The 24040-nt window shown below is 43.0% G+C and overlaps 1 protein-coding gene across 1 annotated transcript in view; it reads right to left on the bottom strand.

Annotated features, from left to right (window-relative positions):
• Positions 1-2378: 2378 nt before the first annotated feature.
• Positions 2379-24040, bottom strand: part of LOC140908917 (uncharacterized) — a 58401-nt gene continuing 36739 nt past the window's right edge. Inside the window, exons 16-21 of the mRNA XM_073336991.1 lie at positions 18112-18263; positions 16785-16896; positions 13411-13460; positions 12060-12239; positions 3361-3478; positions 2379-2432 (exon numbers count right to left, since the gene is read on the bottom strand). Coding sequence (XP_073193092.1) covers positions 2397-2432; positions 3361-3478; positions 12060-12239; positions 13411-13460; positions 16785-16896; positions 18112-18263 — 648 coding nt within the window. The 3' untranslated portion in view covers positions 2379-2396. The remainder of the gene's footprint in view (positions 2433-3360; positions 3479-12059; positions 12240-13410; positions 13461-16784; positions 16897-18111; positions 18264-24040) is intronic.

Here is a 24040-nt window from a genome sequence, read left to right as displayed (position 1 = left end):
GTGGAAACTGCAGCAGACTTTATATATACACAGAGAATATGAAACAATACCTCCATGTACATTGGTCAAACTGGACAGTCTCTACGTAAAAGAATAAATGGACACAAATCAGATGTCAAGAATTATAACATTCATAAACCAGTCGGAGAACACTTCAATCTCTCTGGTCACGCAATCACAGACATGAAGGTCGCTATCTTAAAACAAAAAAACTTCAAATCCAGACTCCAGCGAGAAACTGCTGAATTGGAATTCATTTGCAAATTGGATACTATTAATTTAGGCTTAAATAGAGACTGGGAGTGGCTAAGTCATTATGCAAGGTAGCCTGTTTCCTCTTGTTTTTTCCTAACCCCCCCCCCCCAGATGTTCTGGTTTAACTTGGATTTAAACTTGGAGAGTGGTCAGTTTGGATGAGCTATTACCAGCAGGAGAGTGAGTTTGTGTGTGTATGGGGGTGGGGGGGATGTGAGAAAACCTGGATTTGTGCAGGAAATAGCCAGACTTGATTATCATGCATTGTGTAAAGAGTTGTCACTTTGGATGGGCTATCACCAGCAGGAGAGTGAATTTGTGTGGGGGGGTGGAGGGTGAGAAAACCTGGATTTGTGCTGGAAATGGCCCACCTGATGATCACTTTAGATAAGCTATTACCAGCAGGACAGTGGGGTGGGAGGAGGTATTGTTTCATATTCTCTGTGTATATATAAAGTCTGCTGCAGTTTCCACGGTATGCATCCGATGAAGTGAGCTGTAGCTCACGAAAGCTCATGCTCAAATAAATTGGTTAGTCTCTAAGGTGCCACAAGTACTCCTTTTCTTTTTGCGAATACAGACTAACACGGCTGTTACTCTGAAACCTGTCAGAATGAATACAGTTTGTCTTTCAGATTCCAGTCTGAGTTTATAGCTCTGGCAGCTAGGAAAGCCGTCTTCGCACTTGTAAACTGAGCAGATTTTATCTGAAAAGTTACTGGGATACATTTTTACAGAGATGATGCCATATTTACAGAGAGACTTTTCAGAGTAGAATCTCATTTTACAAGAAATATAGGATGGTTGCAAGGCTGGTTCTTAAACTGTTAGGAGTCATACTGAGGAAGAGTAAAGATGAGGAGGAGGTTTTCTTGGACAACAAAGAAGGGTCTCAGGTAAAGTCTTCAGATTGGAACGTAAAGATGTCTAGGACTGTCTGTCTGAGGCTTCTCCTATCTTTGCCACAGGAAAAAGTACTGTGATTTCCACGCCGCTCCATAATACCATGTTACATCACACACACACACACACACACATCAACCAAACAGGCTTCTTTATTCTGAAATTTAGAGGTGCTAGTTGTAAACGGCCTTGTACTTCTGTCAGGATAGACATGCACATTGCATTTGTGGGATTTTTCTACGCAAATAAGGCTTTGTAGTAGTCATTTAATCTTAGTTTATTTGGTACAGAATTTCTTTGTGTTATAAGAGTATTTGGAAAGCAATCAATTGTGCAGCACAGTCTGGACAACTTTCTTGTTTAACCCCAGTTTATTGTACAGCAGCCAAACCCTCCCAATTTAACCAGTGCACTATCCTGTAATCTCTGGCTTTTGGAACATTATTGCGCTAATATTTGCACTTGACCGGGAGTGAAAGGCTGGTGCAAAAACCAGATATTACACACATGTCCTGAAATTATCAGGTGTTTGTCTTAATTAAAGGGCATCTGCTGTTCAATGGCTCTGAGGCCAAACAAGTTCTGTTCCATTTGCAGAAGCATCATTTCACATTGTAGGAGCCATATGGTAGAAAGACATGGGAAAATCTGACCAGCCCAAAGGATTTAAACAACTAATTATTACTTATTCTGAAATTACATTTATAAGACCTGTGTGGTGGGAGGAGGAGGAGGTGGAAGGGCTAGTGATCAAAGCACAGGATTGGGAGACAGAAGATGTGTCTTCCATTTCTGGCTCTGCCACAGAGTTGTTTTGCGTCTTGGGCAAGATACTTAACTCCCTTGATACCTGAGTTTTCTCATCTGTAAAATGATGCTACTTACTTACTTCACAGGGATATGGTGAGGTCACATTCATTCATGTTTGTAAAAGGCTGTGAGATCACAAAATGTGCATGGTGGAATGTACTGAAAGCATATGATAGTAGGGCAATTTAACTGATTTAAACCTCAAGACGTGAAAATATGGGGGTAGGCATAAAGGTATTTTCTGGCACTAATACATCATCGTATACTATATATTTAAGGTAAAAGGCAACATTTCAGTCAGTAACGGTCCTCTTTTTGTTGAAAGGTTTTTCTGATCTCGTTCTGACCATTGATGGTGATGTATTTGTTACTTACCGATCCTTTCGTTCTCTCCCCAGTCCGTGGTCAGAGGCTCTGGATTTAGGGAATCAAAACAGTTTGGGGAGTTTCCTAATTGAGCAAAGCTGAAAAGGTACGAAACAATGTCATGAAGCGCTGCCACAGTCTGCAGGCTCTGCCTGAGTGCTCTGTAAGCAGCCAGCAGATAAAATAAACATAGGGAGAAAACACTTCAAATGTGAAAAAAACACATAGCCATAGCAAATATTTATGAATGAAGGTTACTGATTATTTGTATCCCAGTAGTACCTAGAGGCCATAGTCAGGATTGGGGCCCACTGGCCGGGTGCTGGACAAACATAGAACAGAAGACTGCCTCTTCCATGAAGAGCTTACAATCCAAAATGTTATGTTGTACTACTGAGTGTTAGGGCTCCTAGAGTCTTGAATGAGTGTCTTTTTGTACCAGTTAAATAAAAACAACTTTTTTCCCTGTGAAAAAGATAAATAGATCAAAAGCAAACAGGCAATTTGTCAGAAGCAAAGAATTGGTATGTTACGATGTCTCCCTATTTTACCTCCTCACATTTTAAACCCCCACTTTCCTCTTAGCACAGTGACTACAGCCAACATCGCTGCTACTTCCCTATACATTTGGGGGGGGGGATTGGGGGGGGAGACGGATGGACAGCAGGGGAAGGGTTAGGGACATGCAGGCTTGTCTGTAGGCAGAGGGGATCCAACATGGCTGATTTTAATAAAGTAACTGCATTACCCAGCTATCCTTTTATCTTTTGCTCCTGTGTCTCAAACACAGAGGATACAACCTTTTTTCTTAATGCCTGTGACCTGACACACTACTCCAATGGCACATCCTAATTGTAGCAGGCATTCTCATCAACACATTGTGAGTTTGTTTATTTCCCAGGGCTAGTCATCTCTAACGACAAAGCAACATTTCAACATGTATGAAGAATGTGGTCTGTCCTCCAGATACATTTATATGCTTTGCTTAAGAAAACAAAATCTCTCTTTAGGTTTGTAAATACCAACCTTCTCTGGCAGCATTTTAAACATAAACAGCACCTCAGAAGGGTGAGGGATGAACCACAAATTGAGGAAGGCTTGCCCATCAGGAGACAACAAACGATGTGGTTGTGGCTGAAATGACCTGAGTTATATGGGGAAATGATAGATTCCTGTCACTTTGGAAAGTTACAACTAAATAAAAGTCTCTGAAAATAATTTTTAAATCTAAATACCACAATGTTGTAATTTTCACTTAAAACTTGGGCAAAAAAAACCTCTTGCTAGCTCAGGCAAAACTTCCATTTGGGCTTGGGATTTACCCCAAAGATTTGGAACAGCGAGAAATAAACATATTTCAGAGATCAAATGACCACTAAAGGCGAGACTCAAAAGCCCATTGAATTCAATAGGAATCTTTCCATTGACTTCAGTGGGCTTTCAACTAGGCCTTATAGTGTACCAATCTAGGAGACCAGAATGCTCTGCAAAAGGCTTCTCTGAACCAAATACACAACTGTCACTTATGCCAAATGGCCTCTCTCAATCAGAGTGGTATTGTTTATTCAAAAATAAGCAGCCATGGGCCAGCCCTGCAAAATAATGAAAGAGCAACACACAACAAAAGAGACAAACTAAAGATGAGAGCTTGGTGCCCATTCCTACAAGATCCTGAATGTCTCCTGCAAGGTGCTGAATGGCCCCAATTTCCATTGACTTCAACGAGAACTGAAGACATTTGACACCTCACAAGAGGCACTTTGTAGGACTGGCTCTTTGATCCCGAGGTAAAAGTGTTCAGCTTTGGCATAGGATAGCACTGTCTTGCATCATTCTCTGATGACTGCTTCTGTTTGCCTCAGGAACAACACAGCCAGGCTCAAGGGAATCACACCCAGCCCTGTTTGGATGGAGTTGGCCCAATGTGGTGATGAAATGTTATAACGTGGGAGAATCAGCAGGGATTCTCAAGATTCTACGATCCTCCCTCTCTTGGTAAACAAAGTTAAATTAGAAATGTAGAACTTGGATAATGTAACTTCCTTCTTCCATAGTAATAGGTAGGGCTACAACAATGAATAAGAATTAAAAGTCTACAATGAATATTTGCTAAAATTCCTGTGCAACTTTCAGTAGACAGCCCAACCTTCTTGTCAGAACATGTTAAATTATAAAGTTAGAATATGCATCATGTATTTTTTTGTTTTTCCACATAAACAAAACAGTCATTTCTTGTCTCAGTGCACATGAACATGAAATACAATATTGAACTAATTTAGTCTGAGGTGAGAGGTTTAAACTCAGTGGGAGCAGGGATGCTGGAACAATTTTTATAGTGCGGGGCCTGAGAGCCATTGAACCAAACTGTAAACCCTGTATGTAGTGGAAAACACTTCAAGTCAGGGGGTGCTGCAGCACCTATGTTCCAGCACCTATGAGTAGGGGAATTAAGTTTGATTTAAATCAAAGTGAGTTTTATACTTATTAATTATTATTGTGATTAAAGAGAGAGGTCAAACAGCAGAAGGAACAACTTGCATCTGTGTGTGGGTGGAATAGCAAATGGTTAACTGCAGTGTGTTGTAAATGAGAGAATTACCTTTGGGTAGGATTTATTTAACCAGCTGTTCATTACCTATTTTGCATAAGGAATGATAAGAACAAACTGTACCCAAGGAAACTGTACTTTACCAGATGACATTACTGTTTACTCTCTTTATCGGTTTCTTCCATTTTACACCATTGCCTGGAAGCCATAACAGCAGGGAGAGACCAAGTATAACAGCTGCAGTTCACCCCAAAGGCAATGCTCTCAGTAGTGAGCATGCTCCCATAGCATGGATATCTGTATATTTAGTCTCTCCATCAAAGAGGTCTGTTTCCCCCCTCTTTGATGCACCGATAGCTCCATTTAATTTTAAATGGTGTTTTCTCCAGAGTTGTTACGGAAAGAATGCCCCTCCCCTCCCCAAGAGGTCAACGTCATTTATTTCTGCTATGATGTGGTATGTTATATTAACTTTTCAGAAAGATACAAGACAACTTATATAGCATCCAGATGAGGCCCTGGTGATACCTGGGAAATTATTCAGAATTCCACCCCACCCCACCCATCATCCTAGCTCCCCTCCCCCCCCCACACTTCAGAAAGAGCCAAAGCACAATTTAAACTGAAGATACTAGGTAAAACAGACTTTCTATAATATAAAACAAATACCAATGTTTCCCTTCCCCCCTCCCCCCTTCTTTCTTTGCCTTCACACAGTAGTTGCCAGAAAATCTTTTTAGAGAGAGGTGAGTGATGTAATATATTTTATTGGACTAATTTCTTTTAGAGAGAGAGAGAAGCTTTCGAGCTACACAGAGCTCTCCTTCAGGTCTGGGAAAGATACTCAGAGCATCACAGCTAAATGTTTGACTATCTTAGACAAATTAACAGAATTATCTCAGCATTTGTGCATTTCCTGTCCTTTAGCAGGGAATATTGCTAATACTCAGGTAACATTAACAAGTTACCTAAGGCAAAACTGTAAAGATGGAGGGTAACCACTTTATTATCCAATTTTTTTCATGGCACCTGATCCAGAGACTCACTGAAGTCAATGGGAGTCTCCACTGATTTTAGTGGGGTTTAGGATCAGGTTCCTTGACACACTTTTTCTTTGTTTTGTTTTTTTTCAATTTTTCCCATTTGGACTAATTCTTCTGTTATTGTTCATTTATTTTTCTCTTTTGAAACCCTCTTCTTTTACTCCCGGGGGAATTCTGTGCCAAAAAAAATAAAAATTCTGCACACAATATTTTAAAATTCTGCACATTTTGTCAAAATAACACTATATAATCATGCCAGTTTAGGTTATTTTGGTAGTTTATTTCAAATACCTGTCAGCAACTATGTCTGTAACAATATAGACAACAACAAAAAATTTCCCCAGGAGTAGAGATTTAAAGAAACCCCTATGACAGTCCCCATTTCTCTGCCCCCCTCCTGCAGAGCCCAGCTATGCCATGCCCCCTCCCCAGATATCCACACCCCCTCCCTCCCAGAGTCCAGATGCAGGGATTCCCCAGCCCAGCCACCCACACCCCTTCCCCCACCCCAGAGCCCAGCTGAGGGGCCCCGCCAGCCCAGACACTTGCAAACCCTCCCCTCCATAGCCTAACTTTGCCCCTCATATGCAGACACCTGCATCCCCCTGCCCCAGCAGAGCCCAGGGATCCAGAGGGAGAAACAGCCTGATGCTGTTTCTTGCATGCTGCCTCCTTCCTTCAGGTTGTGCCAGGAACTGCAGCTGTTGGGAACCCTCCAGCTCCATCCCCCTACCCCCCGCAGTGTCTACTATTTGCAAACTGGGGAGCTGGGCTCTGCTGGGTCCAGTGGCCTCTAGTGGCACCCAGCAGCTCTGCAGCACCAATTCTGCAGGGAAAAGGAAATTCTGCACAGAAGAGAACTTTTCTTACCTGTAACTGGAGGTTCATTGAGATGGGTGGTCCCGATTTGTATTCCAAACATAGGTGCACATGCGCGCCATGCACTGGAGCTGGAAGTCTTTCAACGGCAGTGTCCATTGACCTGCACGGCTGCCCTATGTCACTACCTGCTCTATGTGAGGTTATAAGAGGCTATGCAGGGTGACGCCCTCAGTCTCCCTCTTTCCACAGCAGAAGGAAGGTGGTCGGGTATTGGAATACAAATAGGGACCACACATCTCAAAGAACCTCCAGTTCTAGATAAGTAATCTCTTCTTCTTCGAGTGACGGTCCCTATATGTATTCCAAACACGGGTGAGTACAGAGCAATGATCAGCTTGGAGGTGGGTGCGAGGATGCGAAGGGTAAGACCTGCTGTAGAACAGCACAGCCCACTGATCAATGGTGTAGTGCGCTGTGAAGGTTTGGACAGAGCACCATGTTGCTGCACAGCAGATCTCATGCCAGGGTACATCCACCAGGGAGGAATTGCGTGTGCCCACGTGGAGTGCACTGTGATTCTGCCTGGCGGTGTTGCAATGGAGTGCACATAGCATTCTGTAATGCACTGAGAGACTCAACTGGACATACAATGCAAGGAGAGGGCCGGCCCTCTCAAACATTTCCATGATGGTTACGAAGAGGCATGGGGAGGCGTGAAAGGCCAATAGAAGGCCAGTGCCCCGTGGATGTCCAGGGAATGCAATGTCCTATCCACGGGGGTGGCGTGGGGTTTAGGATGGAAGACTGGGAGATGGATGGACTGGTTGAGATGAAACTCAGATGATCTTTGGGAGGAACTTAGGGTGAAGGTGCAGGGAGACTTTGACCTTATGGAAAACTGTATACAGGGGCTCAGCCATCATGGCTGCCAGTTTGCTGACCCACTGGGCAGAGGTAATGGCCACCAGGAAGAGGACCTTCATGGATAGGTGAGCCAGGGAGCAGTGGTCAGGGGTTCTGTGGGCACTGGGAACAGGGGCACCAGCAGGCCAGCTCCTGGTACCTAGTGTAGATAGCTTGGTATGGCAGGTATGGGCGCTGCTGGAACTGTGGCTCAGATTGTCGGCTGCAGGTGGAAGCTGTGTAGATCCTGAGGGACCAAAGGGTCGCCCATGAGTCCTTCAAGGAATGCAAGGCCTCGTCCATCTTTGCACAGAACAGCTTGTCATTGAAAGGGAGGTCCTGCATGGTGGATTGGACCTCCCTCGGAAAGCTAAATGACTGGAGCCATGTGTCGCATTTCATCACCACGCTCGTGGCCACCGCATCCACCATGGCCTGAAGGCTGACTTTGGCCATCCAACAGTCCTCATACAGCAGGGCCTGGAACTGCCGGCACTTATCTCGTGGGATAACCTCCAAGAACTCCACCAGTTTGGTATTGTATAATTGTTGAAAGTGTACTTCACTAGCAGAGCTTGACAGTTAGAAATGTGGAATTGAAGGACTGTGGAGGAGTAGAGTTTACAGCCCATGAGGTCCAGGCATTTCAATGTCTTATTTGCGGGGTGGAAGAGGCAGAGTGCTGGCGCCCTCATTCCATGACTGCATGCACGACCAGTGAGGCCAGCGGTGGGTGGGAAAACAGAAAGTCAGCCCCCTTAGCCGGCATGAAGTACCTGTGTTCCACTTTCTTGGGCGTGGGGGCGCACAACACCAGCATGTGCCACACTACTTGTGCAGGTTGTAGAATGATGTCGTGAATGAGCACAGCTACACACGTCAGGCCCTAGGGCTGGAAAATGTCCAACAACTGGTCCGGTTGGTCTTAGACCTCTTCCGGGGGTTGCCCAAATCAAGGGCCATTCTCTGTAGCAGCTCCTGGTACTGGTGGTGATAGTCAGGAGAGGAGAGGGTAGGTGGGATCAGGGTCTTGTCCAGAGAGGAGAAGCCTGCCATTGGAGTCAGCAGTACTAGCAGAGTTGGATCAAGCGCCAGGTCCTCCTCCTGGTCCAAGACTAACGGAGCCAGTGGAGGGGCTGATGTGGGCTTGTATGAGGCCAACGACAGTGGGTATGGGCAGCGATAAGGGTCCCATGTGGGCCAGTGGTGCCAGAAGGCAGGTGTTGATGCTACTGCGGGCCTGGAGCGTAGGGTGCCAGAAAAGGCAGGTGAGCCCGGGAGTCTGCACTACACCTCAGAGTCCAGAGAAGCCTCCATCAGTGGCAGAGCCGTCGGTGTGGGCGGAACCACGACCTGCAGTGGTTGGTCACAGCCGAGGAGGAGCGGCTCATCTGCCAGTGAATGTGGCCGGGGAGACCAAAAGAAGCGGTGAAGGCAGGTACAGCAGCTCTAGGTGGGATGTGGGGACCACTGGATTCATCTGGCCCAGCGTCCAGGATACATCCCACTGTCTGCCACTCCGACGAGGGGTACACAGAGTGGAACCTGCACAGTCCAGATGTGGCTGAGTAGTGCACTCCAGTGGGCTATTGGGAGCCTCGGTCCACTAGGGAACTGGTGGTTCTGGTGGGTCTTGCTTCTGCTTCACCTTGCCCCCTGCCTTAAGGAAGGCCCAGTGGAGTCATCATGCAATGTCTCACCTGATCAAACCTGGCTTGGAGAGGAAACGCAGTGTGGCACAGAGGTCTGTGATGAGGACTTACTGCAGTGTTCGTGAGAGCACTTGCGACTGTTCCTGTGCATCTTCTCATGTCTTGGTGGTGCTGATGGATCTGAGAGCGAAGCCAAGGGTGGGGTGCTCACAGCCAGTGATGGGAGGTGCACAGCCAGCACTGACCATCCAGGATCAGACTCCGCATGAGGCCAGAGCACTTCCGCCATGAGGAACTTGCAGAGGCACTGACGTTGAGTGTCACGGGTCCTTGACGGGAAGAACTTGCAGATATTGCAGCAGGTGACAAGGTGTGTATCACCCAGGCAGTAGAGGCAGCATGTGTGCTCGTTGCTCACGGAGAATGAATGAGGACATGAGGTGCAGTTCTTGAACCCTGAAACGCAGGGCATAATCCCTAAAGGGGGTCGGGGAAACCCGGGAAGGGGCTACTATGTACCCTAACTAACTAACCTAACATTTACAGAAATACAAAGGGAAAGGAAACAGAACTATCTACCTACCTACCACAGACTGTCATTCTCACAGAGTGCACAAGCGTGAAGAGAGGATTCTGACTCTGACCATGCAATAAGAGGGAACTGAGGGCATGTCGCTCCACACAGCCTCTTATAACCTCTCATGGAGCACGTGGCAATGTAAGGTGACTGTGCAGGGCAACGGACATGGCTGCTGACAGACTTCCAGCTCCGATGCATGGCACACATGCATACCTGCATTTGGAATACATATAGGGACCATCACTCAAAGAAGAGCACTAATTCTGTGCAAATTCTGCATTGCGCAGTTGCACAGAATTCCCACAGGAGTATTCTTTCTTCTCTTATTTGGCCTTTCATCTTATATTCATTTTTACTGCGTGTTTTCTCTCTTCCTTCCCTACCATTCTCTTTTCTTCAGTTTCTACCCCTCTTCCACCCTCTTCCCTCCTCTCCACTTTTTTCATCCAATTGCAAATCCTCCTGTGATGAGAAACTAGAGTGCACATCCTGCTCACCCTTCAAGTATCTGGCCAGTACAAACATAGATGATAGGCTTATTTCAGAGAAGAAGAAGGTGCTAGAATTAATTTCCTGAAATAATACTAAGGTAGGATGGAAGCTCTGATTTTCTCTTGAACTGTAACTAATTGACAGTAGACAAGGTGGTCCTAAGCTGTTTTTTTTTTTCATTTAAATTATACAGCTGATAATAAATGACATACAGAAAGTGTGGACAAAAAAAAGCAGGGGGTGGTGTTGGGAAGTGTGATGGGGGCTATAGGGTGAGGGCTGAAGGAAAGAGGGACAGTTTTAAAATTACTCTTTCCCCAGTTTACAGTCCGGCTGAGTTACTTTTAATTGACTTTCTAGCGTGGGAGCGCTTCGCCATTTCAAATGTAGGGAGAACAGCTGCTTGTTGTTTGTTAATAGCAAGCTAATTAAAGCTGTCTTCTAGCATGCCCCAAATTAATGCTGAAAGGGCAGTCAGGCTTCTGAGCTAGGTGGTGGGTGAAAAGGGGTCCAAGTAGTCCACAGAACCTTAAATAAAGGATTGATTCCCTCCACCCCCGCCCCCTCACTCTCTCTCTTTTCACCACAAGCTACATTTCATAGTTGAAAGAGATGTTGTTTAACAACTCCCCCGCTTCCTCACAAAGTATTTTTAAAGAAATGCAAAACTAAAAAACTAAAAGCAATATTGACTCACTTCTTGGATGGTGGAAGGGAGTTGGCCCAATGCATCAGCCAATACCTTATTAACATGCACTCTGTCACGACCTATCGATATAATAGTCCACTGAGGGCTAAATGGCCAAACCATTCAGCAGCAGAATCAATGCTAGACAAGTCTTTCCCTGCAGTGTGATGGATGTTTCCGAACTGTTCTATAGACTCTCCCTCTCTACTAGACATCTCCATTTAACCCTAAGAACAGCAACCGGTCTGTAGTATGAACTGCAGAAGGATAAACACCTCAGTAGAACTGTGCTCATCTGGCAATTGTGTGTTTGATTTAGTCCTTGCTAAGCAGCCAGGCTAAGGGAGTCAACTAGAGTTGTTGATCAGTGATTAACTGATGCTAGTTCTTAATCCCAATGGGTTCAGGGACGGAGCTAGAGCTTGTACTTGTTAACTTGTCACTTGTTAACAGGTTTCACTTAACTCTGAAATAGAATAAGACAACTTTAGCTAAACTGAATTAAAGATTTTATTTCAGACTGGAAATAAGGGTTAAATTTTTATGACAAAACTAATTAACCATTGGAACAATTTACCATGCATCTCCACGACTGATAACTTTAAAATCAAGATCGGATTTTTTCTAAAAGATCTGCTCTAAGAATTATTTTGGGGAAGGTCTACAGCCTGTGCTATACAGGTCAGACTAGACGACCACAATGGTCTCTTCTGGCCTAAGAATCTATGAACGTAGGGTTTACAGTCTGGACAAAAACTAGATTAATTTGATTCTCCCATCCATGCTAGTGGAAGTCTTTGGAGTATTTGAATTCCCAGTATGCAGACTTTCGCAGGCACAACCAATTGTGTGCACAAAATCAGAGGTCAACTGGACACTGGCAGAAAATGTGGCTCAAAGTGCATATGGACTATTATCTACACTGTTCTTTTCTCATCTCTGCTTGCTAATTTGAAACTCTGGCAGCCAGGGACAAATGGTTGAAGACACTACAAACCTGGGATCAGCCTCAAGGTTTTCCTTTGAGTCTCTGTTCCCCTTTTTCTCTTGGGATAGCCCAATCATGAAGTATTTGTCTCTGATGACAGGGAAATCTTCTAGCAGGATTTTCAGACTATTGTAGTATGCAATGATCTGGCCTCTCAGGGCATACTGTGACAAAAAACGATGGCTCAATCTAAAAAAAGGTACCAAATATTAGCATATAGCCTTTATATAAAAATTACTGTGCAGTGAGTCATCCATCCAGATAAACTGTACTCTTCCTGGCTCTAATCTCTTTCCACACTGACACATACTTTGGCAACTTCTACTGCAAAGTCATCAGATTTAAAGATAGTAATTCTGCTATGCTGTAACACGCAGTGGCACCATATAGCAAAGCTGCTTAATATTTTGTACTGCTGTAACACCTTTCACGTGATATTCTCACAGCCCTTTAAAAACATCAATGAATTAATGCTCACGGCAACCCCTGTGAGGTAGGTATTAATACTTAATTCCTCTATGCCTTTTTGTAATATAAGTGACATCATGAGTTTGTGTTGCACACCTAATTTATTAAACCAGTCTATTCAATGCTGTAAATATGTTTTGTTTTTCTCTTCTCATCCAGTCAAATTATATGCAAATTGCCATTGGTGGTTTGTTTTTTGTTTAGTTTTATAGATAAACTGGCATCTTGTTCAAGGATCTAATCCTGCTTCTGTTGAAGTTGATCGCAAAACTCCTATAGTCAGAAATAGAAGTCAGAGTGGGACTTACAGCTGCAAAGAATTATAATACTGTCAAGTCAAAGCAAGTGTAAAAATATCCAACTCAGGTTTGAAACTCTGATTCTTCATGTTCCTCAGTCCCTCTGGTCACCCTAGCACATGGACTGAATTTACAGAATTATTTGTGGACCAAAGCCAGCCACTCCATCACCACTAGGTCATTCTCTGATTTACTGCCAACTACTCTTACCACAACTCTACCCTCATGGTGAAGACACTCCCCTGACCTTTTCTCACCCACAAATTACCTCATCAACCTCTCTTTGCATCCTGGTTCTAGAGGAAGAATGGCCCATTTCCCATTTGTTCCAGCACACTCTCTCCAATGTTACTTGTGCTCCCTCTACCTCCCCCACAATCTCCCATTAACCACCAGAAGCCTTCCTCTCTTTGCTTTATGACTAACTATAAAAAATTGTGAAAAACACATTATAATAATTATATAGTAATCTAATAGAAAAAGATCCTTTTCAAAATAAAGCCTTGGCCATTCTCACATTTCAGTTGCACAGGATTTAAACAAAAAAAACCAAAAAACAAAAAGAATGAAATGTATATATTTGATGTACTCACTTATGACAGTATTCAGCAATAACTTCTCTTTTGATTTTTTCATCTTCATTCTACAAGATAATATTTTCTTCTTAGTGACATTTCTACAGCATTTGTATACCTTGCATCCAAAAGACCATAAAATATATATAACAACATTTCCTATGATAGAAATGCTACTTTATTAATGTATTAAATAAGGTTCTGGTTCAAAGGCAACATTACAAAGCAGTCTAATTCCTTTCTTCATAAAAAACTTCGATGAGAATGAACTTGGAAATGATTTTGGCCAGTACAGCAGATCCTGTAAAAATTTATATCAAGCCAATAGTCAAATTCAACAAAATTATTAGAATAGTTTTTATTCAGGACATATGATATTAAACATAATTTAATGACACATTGAGATATTTTCCAAAAAGTATTCAACTTATAGTTCCCCCACAAATATTCAGTCAGCTTATTGACCTGGTTCCATAGTTTGTGAATATACTAAACTGAATTATGTATTTTGATGAATTTGTTTGATCAAATATTTGATGGGGCTTCGACTGCCACCCCATGTCTGTTCAGGACCATGCCTAACTTGTAATGCATTTAGGAGAAGACTTGAGTCACCAGCAAATTCAAGACAGGATCCAAGTATCTCAGTTTCTAGATACTGGATAAGGATGATTTTCCAGACATATAAAAAATCTGGGTCCAATTTAGAAACCTCATGGTAAAGACATGTAATCTGATGAGGTTCAACAAGGACAAGTGCAGAGTCCTGCATTTAGGACAGAAGAATCCCACACACTGCTACAGGCTGGGGACCGCCTGGCTAAGCGGCAGATCTGCAGAAAAGGACCTGGGGATTACAGTGGACGAGAAACCGGATATAAGTCAGTGTGCCCTTGTTGCCAAGAAGGCTAACAGCATTTTGGGCTGCATTAGTAGGAGCACTGCCAGCAGATTGAGGGAAGTGATTATTCCCCTCTATTTGGCACTAGTGAGGCCACATCTGGAGTACTGCATCCAGTTTTGGGCCCCTCACTACAGAAAGGATGTGGAAAATTGGAGAGAGTCCAGCAGAGGGCAATGAAAATGATTACGGGGCTGGGGCACATGACTTATGAGGAGAGGCTGAGAGAACTGGGCTTATTTAGTCTGCAGAAGAGTGAGGTGGGATTTGATAGCAGCCTTCAACTACCTGAAGGGGGTTCCAAAGAGGATGGAGCTAGGCTGTTCTCAGTGGCAGCAGATGACAGAACAAGGAGCAATGGTCTCAAGTTGCAGTGCGGGAGGTGTAGATTGGATATTAGGAAAAACTATTTCACTAGGAGGGTGGTGAAGCACTGGAATGGGTTACCTAGGGAGGTGGTAGAATCTTGATCTTTAGAGGTTTTTAAGGCCTGGCTTGACAAAGCCCTGGCTGGGATGATTTAGTTGGGGTTGGACTAGATGACCTCCTGAGGTCTCTTCCAACTCTAATCTTCTATGATTCTATGACACAAAGTCTATTTTTCTTCCTCTAAAAATTAAACACAAATTGATAAAAATGAAAGTAACATAACAAGAGAGACTTGATAAAAAGTCTGCCTAGTCTAGTATTTTGTCTCATCTGTAACTAAAGCCAATGTTGGATGCTTCACCAGAATAACATGTAACTGAAATCCTGTATTATGGATGAAAATTTCTTCACAATCCCAGCTGGCGATATTCAAGCGTGACCCCAATTAGCCTTTTTAATTTAACCTAGTAATAACAAATCGCAATCTGCGGTTGTTTTTAATCTAAGTATCTATAGTCAGATGTTCAGCTGTGGCGGAAAAGTACCCAGAACAACTGAGGATTGTGGGAGGTTCAAGAGGCAGCCTTTAAACTCCACTGATCCTGGGACTACAGAATTGTAAAACTGAGATTAGATGAACTATTCATGAAACAAACTAAACTCATGTCAAGTTCAGTTTCCTTCTCTGCTAGAATTCTTATTATTATTTTAACATATAGATTCTTTATTTTTGTTCTTTGTAATATATTTTAAAGCACTCTCGCTTAGATACTTCTAGAACCCCATCACTGTAGTATCTGAGCACCTCAAAATCATTAATGTATTTGTACTCAACACCACAGTGAGGTAGGGAAGGTCTATCATCCCCCTGTTACAGATGGGAAACTGAGGCACAAAGAGACTAAATGACTTGCCCAAGATCACAGAAAAGGTCTGTGGAAGAGCAGGGAATTGAACCTAGGTCTCCTGAGTCCCAGGCTGGTGCACTAACTGTCATAGTTCTGGACAACTGCACCTGTATTTTCCCTATATGGTCCTGCAAGGACACTCACTCTAGACTTCAGGCTCCCCTGCCCATCACCTCTTTTGAGTGGAGACACGCGTCTCTCACCCTTCTGACTGGGATATTTCCAGGCTGCACTGTCCTTTGACTAAGCAGGCCTGTTTCCTTTCTCTTCAGAGGCTAACATCAGAGTGATTGCCAACAGTTATGTTACACACAGCACTTCCTATGTAAGTCTGTTTTATTCTTACGGTAAAAGCACTACAGAGAAAACATACTAAACAACAATAAAAGAACATATGCACATGCTAATAAGATTACCAGAGTTCACCCCAGCACTAACATGGGCTTTAACAGGAGCAGTCCATCAACATCCCACTCAAGGGGTTTCCTTGTGATTTCAAGTTAATCACAGCTTCAACTCAGACAGGCGCACAGTCTTATGGGGTCTCAGTAGGGCCAGTTCTTCCAACCCTTTCTTAAGGGAATCCTGTCCATTTGCTGGATCAGGACAAAGACCCAGAACCTCTTTAAAATCAGGCTTTTAATCTAAAAATCCTTTTTTTGTCTGGTGGTCCATGGAGACTCCAGTTGGGGGGAGGGATAGCTCAGTGGTTTGAGCTTTGGCCTGCTAAACCCAGGGTTGTCAGTTCAATCCTTGAGGGGGCCATTTAGGGATATGGGGCAAAAATTGGGGATTGGTCCTGCTTTGAGCAGGGGGTTGGACTAGATGACCTCCTGAGGTCCCTTCCAACTCTGATATTCTATGATTCTATGAACTGGTGTATGCCAGCCTCTACAAAGGGTGGCTTCAAAAGGCTGATAACTGGAGGAATTACATTAGCATCCCCCTCTTCCTCGAGGAGTTGCATACAATTCCACAACACCACACACAGACTCTAAAAGGTATTAAACTTAACAAAGTTTATCTTAATTCCACAAGATTTGTCCAGGATATTGCCAGTCTGTCACTTTAACCTCCTCTCCTTAAAAGTAATGGCAGGTTGAGAATTAGGTTGGTGCCTTTTTACAAAACAATGCTATCAAAAATCTTAATATAGTGCTGAAGGTCATCAAAATCTCTCTCTTTCTCAAATAATAATTCTTTGGCACACTTACAGGGTTTTGCATTCTGCTGCCCACGATTTCTTTCTTATGAATGAACGTGTTCAGCATCATGTCCCGTGGCCCCAGTTTCTCCAACTGAATGGATACAAAAGCTTCTGGAGGCCTGAATGGTAAATGAAAATACTGTATCTGTGCTGCAACTGGGAATGGGAAGATTAAGCCATCAGAAGCAAAGCAAATAGAGCCAATCTGAGCCTCTCAGCTATTGCTTTAGGTTAAAACACAATGCCCCAAAATAGTTAATTTAATAATAAATTCTTTGCACATAGATAACAGAGAATAGTAGCTGAAAGAGACAAAACCCAAGTACAGACTCGCAATACACATCTTTGGTTTCATTGCAAGTGAAATATATGGAAATAGAAACAAAATATTTAAAAATATTGAACCATGGGGTTAGAAGGGACCGCAAGGATCATCTAATCTAGTCTAATCTCCTGCCAAAATGCAGCATTTGTCTCCTCCCCACATTAACAGGATACCTGTGACAGACTGGGAGTATGTTTGAGTGAATTGGGAATTACATGTTGTTTTGTGAATTCCATTTTGTTTATAAACGTCACTTTCCACTGTAACTTTCATCTCCAAGAGGTCTAACCATGACACAGGCAGCAAAAGCCATCAACTCTGATGATCTCTTAACACCCATCCATAAGAGCAATGAACACTACACAGAAGTTTGCCTGGGGAGAGGGTGGGTCTGCAGTTCCTCAGCCTAGACTACACAGGGAAAAAGGAGAGAGAGACTATATTAAAAGGGGGCTGCTTTTCTGAGCTGGGGACCCAAACCACCAGCACAGGCAAGAAGTCCAGGCCAAAAGGGCATGATGGGATGGCCTAAGGACCTAAGGACACTGACCAAACCTCAGACCCACAGTGAGATCAGACTTGGTAGGGGACTGCATTCAGGACTATGTTATCTTCCGAAGATCTGTAACTCTCTAGTGCTATGCTTGTATTCCTGTGCTATGCTGTATTCCTTGCTTTAATTCCACATTGTCTTTGAAGGGTTTAACTTGAAACCAGAGCTCCCCAGCCAGGTGATCTTGGAAGGGCAGAATGAGTCTAAGCATCTGGGGGCTCAGGAGGGCCATGCCAGTTGTTCTGTGATTTAAGACAGCTGAACTGCAGGGTCCCACTGCCCAAGGAGGATGTCAGACATGAGGTCTGCACATGGGAGTCTGCCTGAGAGACCCAGAGCTAGGGACAGTTACCAGTCACTAACCAGACTCAGGGGGCTTAGAAGCACTTGGGGCCCAGCATTTAAATGTATTAATATCCATCGAGAGACAGGGACTGGGCCAGGATGTAACAATACCTTTTAATGGTCCAGTGTCCGTCTAAAGGGTGCCCTGTAGAATACGAAGTTGTTGGTGCAGCCACCAGTGACTGTTTTTCTATTTCATTTCCAGATTTTGAATTTCTTCCACTTGCTGAGCTGCTCTGACTCTTCAAACTTAAATTTGCTTCCTAAAATATTAAGAATACCAGTCTGTACTTATTCTAGTGGGAACACTGCCTGTTAAACCAATACAGATTTGTAGTTCCATGAGGCTGCTGTACTCTTATGGTATAATAATTCACCTGGCACACTGAAAGCTGAATAAAAAAGTTCTCGGTGAGCATAAGAATAATGAAACTGTGGAGACAAGGAAAGTTAGAGGCAATACACAATTTATAATCAGACAACATTCTCCACACTTCATCAACAACGAAGAAAATGGGGATGCTGGGGTTGTTGGCTTCACCAGAAGAGTGATCCAAAACCTATATTTAAAATATACTGGAAAAAAAAAACCAAGGTGAAAGTTCAATCTAGTAGTTTACGTTTAACACAGTACTCTACTGTATTTGCTTTTCCCCCCTCTGTCTCTGCTGCTGCCTGATTGCGTAATTCTGGTTCCAAATGAGGTGTGTGGTTGACCTGTCAGTTTGTAACTCTGTGTTTGTAACTCTGAGGTTCTACTGTATTGACTTGTGGAATAGAGCTAGGAGACGTCCTAAGAAGCACTCTGTTTGTGAAGGATGATACTCAGTTCCTCAGAGGAAAGACTTGCAGTCTTTAAGATTCTTCTAGATGAAGTGATGGCAAGTAGGACGCATGTTTTAAGAAACAGTAAGAAAGTGCCACTGGAAAGGGCCTGAACAGTACAGAGAAAAGGGTACCAAGGACAAGAATCACAAGAATGGTTAAAACATCTAACCATTTTACCTGTTCTTTGAAATCTGATGACATGGGGCTGATAGGCCAAGGATGTTCCAAATTTTAGATTTAGAACACTTTGTAGATTGGAAATTTGTCCTTCAGGAGTTAAAGCAGAATCAAAGGATATATGCAACCTCTGGATATATATATATTTTTTAAATCAACATCCTTAGAAATTAACCTGTAGAAATATCTCATCTAGTGCCCACGGTCAAACTGAGTTGTGAATTCCTTTCAAGATGAGGCCCAACAGAGAGATAATCTCCTTAGGATATCCAAAAGTTTGCTTGGAAGCTGAGAAGCAAATTTTGCACATTAGGTGCAGGGAGTTGTTGATGTACTATAGAACACTGCAAGAACAGTCCTACTTTCTGCATAAGAAGGGGAGGGACAACAGACACTTATATTCAGTCCAAAACCAAGAGGCACCTTTGCCAATATGGTATTAGAATTCCTGTTGCTTTTCCCTTTTTATTTAGAATTGTTTTGTGTATTAGAGGAATGAGGGGAGAGAATGCATACAAGAAAGACTGGCCAGCTTGACAGGGTTGCTATATTGGGTTGCTCTCCTTCCATAAGCACTGATCTGCCTTGGAATACTGTAAACTTGCAAATGTCTCTACTCAGGAACAACCTACCTGTGTTGCTATTAAAAGATAGATTTGTTGAGTGGAGAACCAGTTCTGCCTGCTTTACTGACTGTCATTTGGGCCAATCTGCTTTAAAGTTGCTCAAGCGTTTGAAACATTGAGACAAAGGCTAGATGAGATTTTGTACTGCAAAAGATTATCAGAGTTTCTGGTTACTCCTTGGTGACTGATGTAGGATACTGTCAAGGTTCCTTCCCCACTCTGAACTCTAGGGTACAGATGTGGGGACCTGCATGAAAACCTCCTAAGCTTACTTTTACCAGCTTAGGTTAAAACTTCCCCAATGTACAAACTATTTTACCTTTGCCCTTGGACTTCCACTGCCACCACCAAACGTTTATCTGGGTTTATTTTTATTAGGAAAGCGTTGTTTGGAAACGTCTTTCCCCCCAAAATCCTCCCAATCCTTGTACCCCACTTCCTGGGGAAGGTTTGATAAAAATTCTCACCAATTTGCATAGGTGACCACAGACCCAAACCCTTGGATCTTAAGAACAATGAAAAAGCATTCAGTTTCTGAAAAGAAAGATTTTAATAGAAGTAAAAAGTAAAAAAGAATCACCTCTGTAAAATCAGGATAGTAAATGCCTTACAGGGTAATTAGATTCAAAACATAGAGAATCCCTCTGGGCAAAACCTTAAATTACAAAAAGACACACAGACAGGAATATCCATTCTATTCAGCACAGCTTAATTTCTCAGCCATTTAAAGAAATCATAATCTAACGCATATCTAGCTAGATTACTTACTAAGTTCTAAGACTCCATTCCTGTTCTGTCCCCGGCAAAAGCATCACACAGACAGACTCTTTGTTTTTCCCTCCCCACAGCTTTTGAAAGTATCTTGTCTCCTCATTGGTCATTTTGGTCAGGTGCCAGCGAGGTTATCCTAGCTTCTTAACCCTTTACAGGTGAGAGGAATTTTCCGCTGGCCAGGAGGGATTTTAAAAGGGTTTACCCTTCCCTTTATATTTATGACAGATACGTTTGTCATGTTGTTAGAGTATCTCAGGATCTGGAAGCCCAGAAGAGCTAATTTTATTGCTTTCAAGTTCTAAGATATTTATGCCTTCTTTCAACTCTTTTAATCACCCCATCTCTGGCCTCTTTTATGCTGTGTAAAGAAAGTGAGGGCAGCACAAATGATTTCTCCACCACAAGAATAGCAGAGGACAGTCATAAGGCTGCCTCCTAAGGACCAGTGCACAAGCCCTGGCATAGGAAATGTCAGGGTGGAGCTGCAGCACTTAGCTTTGCAGCCTGGAGAAGTTACCATTACTTAAGACACAGGCCTAGGTGATTCTTCAGCCCCAGAACAACCTAGGATTGGGAGGGCACAAAGGTGGCTTAAAGCTACTTTTGCCCTACCATTCCCCCTAAGCTATGAGTTCTGTACAGAGCTACTTAGAGTCCTGGCATAGAATCTCACCCCAAGTGCTTTGCACCAACATGAGTTAACCCATCAGCTCCCAAAGCTAGAAGGCTCACTCTTGTTCTAACTACCATCTTCTCTGGAGCTGACACAGAGGACAACCATTCATCAAGCCTGGACCTCTGGAATCACTACCAAAGAGATAATTTATGGGATATGCTTTCTTGATCATACCTGAACTTCAGTCTGGAAATTCAGATGTACTGCTTATGTTCCAGAATTTTGAGCTAATACATGATACAATATGACCAGATGGAGCCTGCTGGATGGTTTCCTGTCTTTCTGTATATTGCCTATGGAGGGCAAATCTTCCTCTAACAGGAATGGAATGCTTGCACTTGATGCATCTCTGTCTTGACTAAAAGATGAAAGAACTGGCTATAGAAAAGGTTTCTTTTCAGATCAGTATGAAATCAGAATCCTGTAGAACTACTGGTGCCTTCAGAATACAGGCTGCTGCTTCCTTGAATGACAAAGCCCAGATCGACATGTCACAGAGGAAAGGGTAAAATGTGTGCCCTGGACCCATGGATTGGCCACTGTGATTACTCAGAACATTTGTAAGAACCATGGGAGAATATGACTGAGGAGGTTCTTGGACTGGTAGTGAGTATGGCCATGTGTGACCCTGAGGAAATAATAATGACATTGCCAAATTGGTATGGTGCATGTCAATAAGAAGTCTCCGGAGGCCATGAAATCTCCTGGAGAAAATGCAGTGATTATGGAGGAAAGGATTGCTCTTTGTTTATAATGAAGAAAGTGGAGACTAGCCCCAAGAATTGCTCTGCGTCTGGAACAGACTGCATGGCACCTAAGTTGAAGAGATGATATCTTTCGAAGAATCAAATGTTGTTTTATAGGAATCCTAAAAATTGAAGATTGGATGAAAATCTCTCTGAGCTTGGAACAAGATCAGTTTCTTTCCTTCCTCTTTTGTTGGCGGGAATTAAAGAAATAGCCCAGAAGCTTGTACCAGAGGAGGAATAATGAAAGGAATAGGAGAAGTTAAATTGCTACTGGCATGGAAAACACATGTTTAAAAACAAGGAAAATAGGAGCTCTAATACTGACATGATCATTCTGACTGCTGCAGGCAGAACTTACTGTGGGCCGACAGGCAGACACAACCCAACATTTCTTTAGAAGTGCTTGGGCTGCCCTGGGCTGCTAGAGAGAGAGAACACATGCCCCCCTCAGTAAGAATTAATGGGGGCATTTTACAGAACACTACAACCATTCTGACAAAATGTGGCAACAAAGCATAACTAGAACCACTGATGTAAACCCAAGATAATACTGGTGGGGTAACAGTGAAGCATTTGGGACACTTTAATAAAACTAGAGTCCACAGCACTTGGGGACTCTTAAAAGAAGCAAGGATCACAAGAGGATACAAATATTTATTGTAAAATGATATCTGGCCACCATTATTCTTATGTGTAAACTGAGAGAGACTGGGGGCCACATCAACATCAGTCACCACTGTGATAAAGGTACTGACTCTGGATAAAAATCTTTAGCCTATGAATGATGACAATATAAAAAGTTCAGACTTATGGTCACATGTACTGAGGAAAGATATATGGAAATTCACCACAGTGATTGACTCTGTTTGAATATTGCAAACATTGATTATGAAAGAACGTTCTTAAACAACTATAAAGCCAAATCCACCTGAGAGCTCATACTTCTTCTAAGACTTTGACAACCTACTAGGGGTTTCCAACTTACCCTCTTTACCTTTGTGCTGATATATGTAATTTAGACATGCTTTTTCTTTACTTCTTGGTCTTGAATAATTGATACATGACCTGCCCAAGCCTTCTGCTGCTGCTCTGCTAGTTCTATTAATTGTTCAGGTTTATATTTAGACAGATAATATTTACTGACTGTAAATGAGTAAAATCTAGTCCAGAAACAGATGCAGTAGTAATTGAATGATTTATTGCTGAGAGGAGACGTCTGTAAACTAAATGCATAGTCACTGCCTTTCTAAAGAAAAAAGTCATAACAATTTTAGACAGTAAAATTGTTCTAAGTGTTTGGAAGACCAGTCCATATTAATAGGGGGAAGCAAGTTCTTTCCAAAGTAAAGAATATTCCCAATAGTTGGTTGAGAGTCATGGCAGCAGCAACTTGTATTGCATTGCAGGAGAATGATTTGGGAATGACTTCAGGATTAGAGAATTCTCTCTCTCTGGACCGCTCTTTCTCAAAGGATTTTGATATTTCAAAATGTGGTTTCACTGATTTTCACTCTGTGAAAGGGGAGGAGCCCCAATTTTAGGGCAGTCCAGCTGGTGGGCTGCAAAGGAGCTGCAAGCCCAGGAACCCCAGGCTCTGACAGAAACCTGCCTGCGTTCCATTAGAATTATGGCATCTCTGCAAAAGGTTCAGATTTTGCAGTATCAGCTGTTCTATCAGAATTCTCTGGACCAGCTCTGTTCAGGATACCAAATCTCTTGGGTTAATAGTGCTCAGGTATGAGATGGGGAATAATGGGTCTAAATCAGGTGTGCAAGTTACATATTGGTAAGCAAGCCTACTCTGGTATAACTTGTATGCTTCAGGGGCTAGGAAGTATAAGTTTACATCAACAAAGACTCCCTTACATTCACCTCTGTTGTGGGGGAAAGATGAGTGTGTGGGAAAACCTGCTCCTAGAACACACTGCTGGCTGCCATTCAGAAGCACTGACATATACCAGCCATAGGGACATGCAAACTGCTGAAGCACAAGGCAACCCCTTTTCCCATGGCGCCCCAACAGCAGCCAAAGTGCTAGGGCTGAAAGCGGTGACAAGTGAAGTATGTTTTTCCTTTTCTTTTTAACAGAGAAAGAAAGTGAGTGATGAGAGTCTCATGGGAAAAGGGGTGAGCATCAGGTGCCTCCTAATGGGAAGATATCAGGAGGCAGACGTGGAAAAAATGTGACACCATTTTTTCCACATGTAGTA

Source organism: Lepidochelys kempii, chromosome 3, assembly GCF_965140265.1.
Source record: "Lepidochelys kempii isolate rLepKem1 chromosome 3, rLepKem1.hap2, whole genome shotgun sequence".
Taxonomy (NCBI): domain Eukaryota; kingdom Metazoa; phylum Chordata; order Testudines; family Cheloniidae; genus Lepidochelys; species Lepidochelys kempii.
Note: the sequence above shows the minus strand (reverse complement) of the source record. Positions and strands in the feature narration are given on the sequence as shown.